This window comes from Rhagoletis pomonella, unplaced genomic scaffold (genome assembly GCF_013731165.1).
Source record: "Rhagoletis pomonella isolate Grant_MI unplaced genomic scaffold, Rhpom_1.0 Rhpom_scaffold_07660, whole genome shotgun sequence".
Lineage (NCBI taxonomy): Eukaryota > Metazoa > Arthropoda > Insecta > Diptera > Tephritidae > Rhagoletis > Rhagoletis pomonella.
In genome coordinates, this window is record NW_023466189.1 from 4,526 (window position 1) to 7,819 (window position 3,294).

General features: G+C 43.6%; 1 protein-coding gene across 1 annotated transcript; it reads right to left on the minus strand.

Annotated features, from left to right (window-relative positions):
• Window positions 1-2,479: 2,479 nt before the first annotated feature.
• LOC118755856 (DNA replication licensing factor Mcm2-like) lies at window positions 2,480-3,289 on the minus strand (the record flags this gene model as incomplete). The annotated part of the gene is made up of 1 exon (XM_036490664.1): window positions 2,480-3,289. A coding segment is annotated over one exon (585 nt), but the record flags the coding sequence as incomplete, so codon positions are not given.
• Between the last annotated feature and the right edge of the window lie 5 nt (window positions 3,290-3,294).

Below are 3,294 nucleotides of genomic sequence, written 5' to 3' on the forward strand. Positions count from 1 at the left end.
CTACCACGACTGGAGCTTTGCGGAGCAGTACTGCTCGCAGAAATCATAGAATCTATAATCAACAACCTCAACCTAGGACCAGTGAAGACACATCTATGGACGGACTCGACCATCGTACTCGCATGGATACGAAAGCCGCCTTGTTCTTGGTCAACCTTCGTCGCCCACCGAATTACGAAAATCGTAGAAAAAGTAGGGGAGAAGGACTGGCTACACGTAGACTCGGCCTCAAATCCAGCCGATTTGGCTAGCAGAGGACTACCTGCGTCAGAATTGGTCAACAATTCTTTGTGGTGGCAGGGACCTTCTTGGCTGCAAGAAGACAACTCCAAGTGGCCCGCTCAAGGAACAGACTATCATACAGAAGTTGAAGAAAAAAAAGCACACACTTATGCGACAACAAGAGCAAATGATATCGATATTCTTGACCGTTTTTCCGATCTACCGAGAGCTTTGAGAGTTTTATCATATGTTATGAGATTCTATCGAAGAACTCATTCCAAAACAAAAGCTTCATTTCAGGAAAATTCTTGTTTAATTTCATCTAATGAAATTAAAACAACGGCAGAAATCCTGATAAAAATCTACCAGAAGCATTATTATGGTGAAGAATACGCAAACTTGAAGTCTAAAAAACCAATCGATGCGAAGAGTGAAATCCTTCCACTTAATCCGTTCATCGACAAACATGACATCATCAGAGCCGGAGGTCGCCTTGGAGCATCCCAGGACTTAGCATACAATGAACGCCACCCGAGCATTATCCCGTATAACAGCAGGTTGTCCCGCCTTATTGTATCGTTTATTCACAAGGTCTCCTTGCATGGAGAGAATCAACTGATGCTACGCCTCATCCGTACCCAATACTGGATTCCCAAAGTCAAGAACTTGATCAGGTCCACTATCCATAATTGTAAGACATGCATTATCTTTAAAAAACGGTCACAAACTCAACTTATGGGAACTCTTCCCCCGGAACGCACTACATTTACTCGCGCTTCCACCAATACGGGGGTAGACTTTACTGGACCTTTTGATGTTAAAAGTTACCGCGGCAGAGGTTGTCGAGTTTCTAAAGGGTATGTCTGTTTATTTGTTTGTTTCACGACAAAAGCGATTCACTTAGAAGCTACTAGTGATCTTAGTACCCCATCTTTTCTAGCGGCGTTCGCACGGTTCGTGGCTAGAAGAGGATGTCCGAGAAATATTTACTCCGACAACGGCACTAACTTTGTCGGAGCCTCACGATCCTTACGATCTGAATTTAAAGCTTTTCTGTCTGAAACCCGAGAAAAAACTATCTCGAAATACAATCATCAAATGCTGACGTGGCATTTTATACCCGCTGCAGCGCCTCACATGGGAGGACTGTGGGAAGCGGGCGTAAAGAGCTTCAAAAGCCACTTTAGAAAAATGGCGTCCTCCCACAAATACACCTTTGAAGAGCTTAGTACTCTTTTATGCCGTATTGAGGCATGCCTCAATTCACGGCCACTGAGTCCCTCTTCAAATAACCCTACTGACCTGGAGCCGCTTACTCCAGGCCATTTTCTCATCGGTGGACATCTTCTAGCCCCACCAGAATTAGACGTTAATGAAACTCCTGCCTCCCTAGTGAATCGGTGGCAAAAACTCAAAGCACTTAATCAAACTTTCTGTAGGCGATGGAAAACAGAGTACCTAACCGAACTTCAAAAACGCATTAAGTGGAAGCATCCCAAAGAAAATATCAAACGTGGTGATCTGGTCGTCATCAAGGAAGACAACTTAACCCCCACTGAGTGGAGGTTAGGACGAGTTGTCAACATACACCCTGGTGCCGACAGCAGAGTACGAGTAGTGTACATCTCGACGGAGAAAGGTCAAGTCACAAGACCACTGGTGAAGTTGGTTCTACTCCCGCCATACAACGATGGAAACGCGGAGCCAACAACCGCCTCATAAATTACCCCTCACCACTTTACTACATTCCACTTCCTTTTACCACAACATTCCACTTCTAGGTAGTAGGAGGGATCCCATGTCTAACCTTTTTTGAGATAACTTGTTTTTAGTACCATGGAGTATATTTTGAGTTTTTTTTGTATTTGGCGTGATGGTTCTTACCCGAGTTACCCCGGGTTGATCTGGCTATACAAAAACGACCATCCTCAGATCTGAATCCATAATTAAAATAACTGCAGAAGTAGCGAACTACTCCGCCTCAGAATAAAAGCAAACAGTAGAAAACTAGCAAGTTTAACCCGATATGGTTTTTTGTTTCAAAATCTTCAACCTCTCAAGCTTGCTGGTTTTCTATCCGCTTTATTTGGAAGAGATTGTATAAACTGTGTAGGCAGTTTATAGTGTAAGACCCGCCCGAAAGGCACAATTTAAAATAATACAAAAAAAATATTTAAAAACTCACATATCTTCGGCTCCAAAAGGGTTCGGTTCGGTGACAATCAGCTTCTTTTTGTTTGTGTTTTGTTCTTTGTAATCGCACGATACGCAGCATGTCGTTATGCCAGCAATCCCTGATAAAAAACACAAACCAATTAGGCCTCGAATAAACGGTTAACAACAAAAAGTAGGTATTGAATAACTCACTATGGCGTTGCTTACTCAATCAATGAAAAGGCAGCAATTTGGGAAAATCTGTTTACCCAGAAAAGCCAGCAAATTAATCGGGTACTTACTTCGATTAAGTCCCTCGATGTTGGTGTTATTTGCCGCCGATCGGATTAGAAGCTGCAATAACAGTACATCGTGCTTGTAGAGACGTCACAATACCAGCTTTTGATATGGAAATCGATTGCTGCTCCATGGCCTCGTGAATGGAAGTTCGATCCTGATCGTTCATTTTGTCAAACTCATCAATAAGACATACACCTTGATCCGCCAGTACCAGGGCGCCTGCCTCCAAAGTCCATTCATGCGATATTGGATTTCGACGAACATAGGCAGTCACGCCTACAGCACTGGCCCCTTGTCCGGTCGTGAAAACTGCACGTGGCGCTATTTTTTCCGTGTACTTAAGAAACTGAGATTTTGCCGTTCCTGGGCCGCCGCATATAAGTAAGTTTATGTCGCCTCTAACTTTGTGTTTATCACCGGGGTTTTTGGACTCTCCACCAAATAGAGCCAGCGCAAGTGCGCGTTTAATATAGTCGTGGCCATATATGGATGGGGCCATTGAAGCTATTATTCTTTCTGCAATCCGAGGATCTTTACTCAACTTCTGAATGGTAGCGATGTCTTCGTCCGTAAGCGATTGTACTACTTGTTTGCTGTCCTTCACAACGATATGATTCG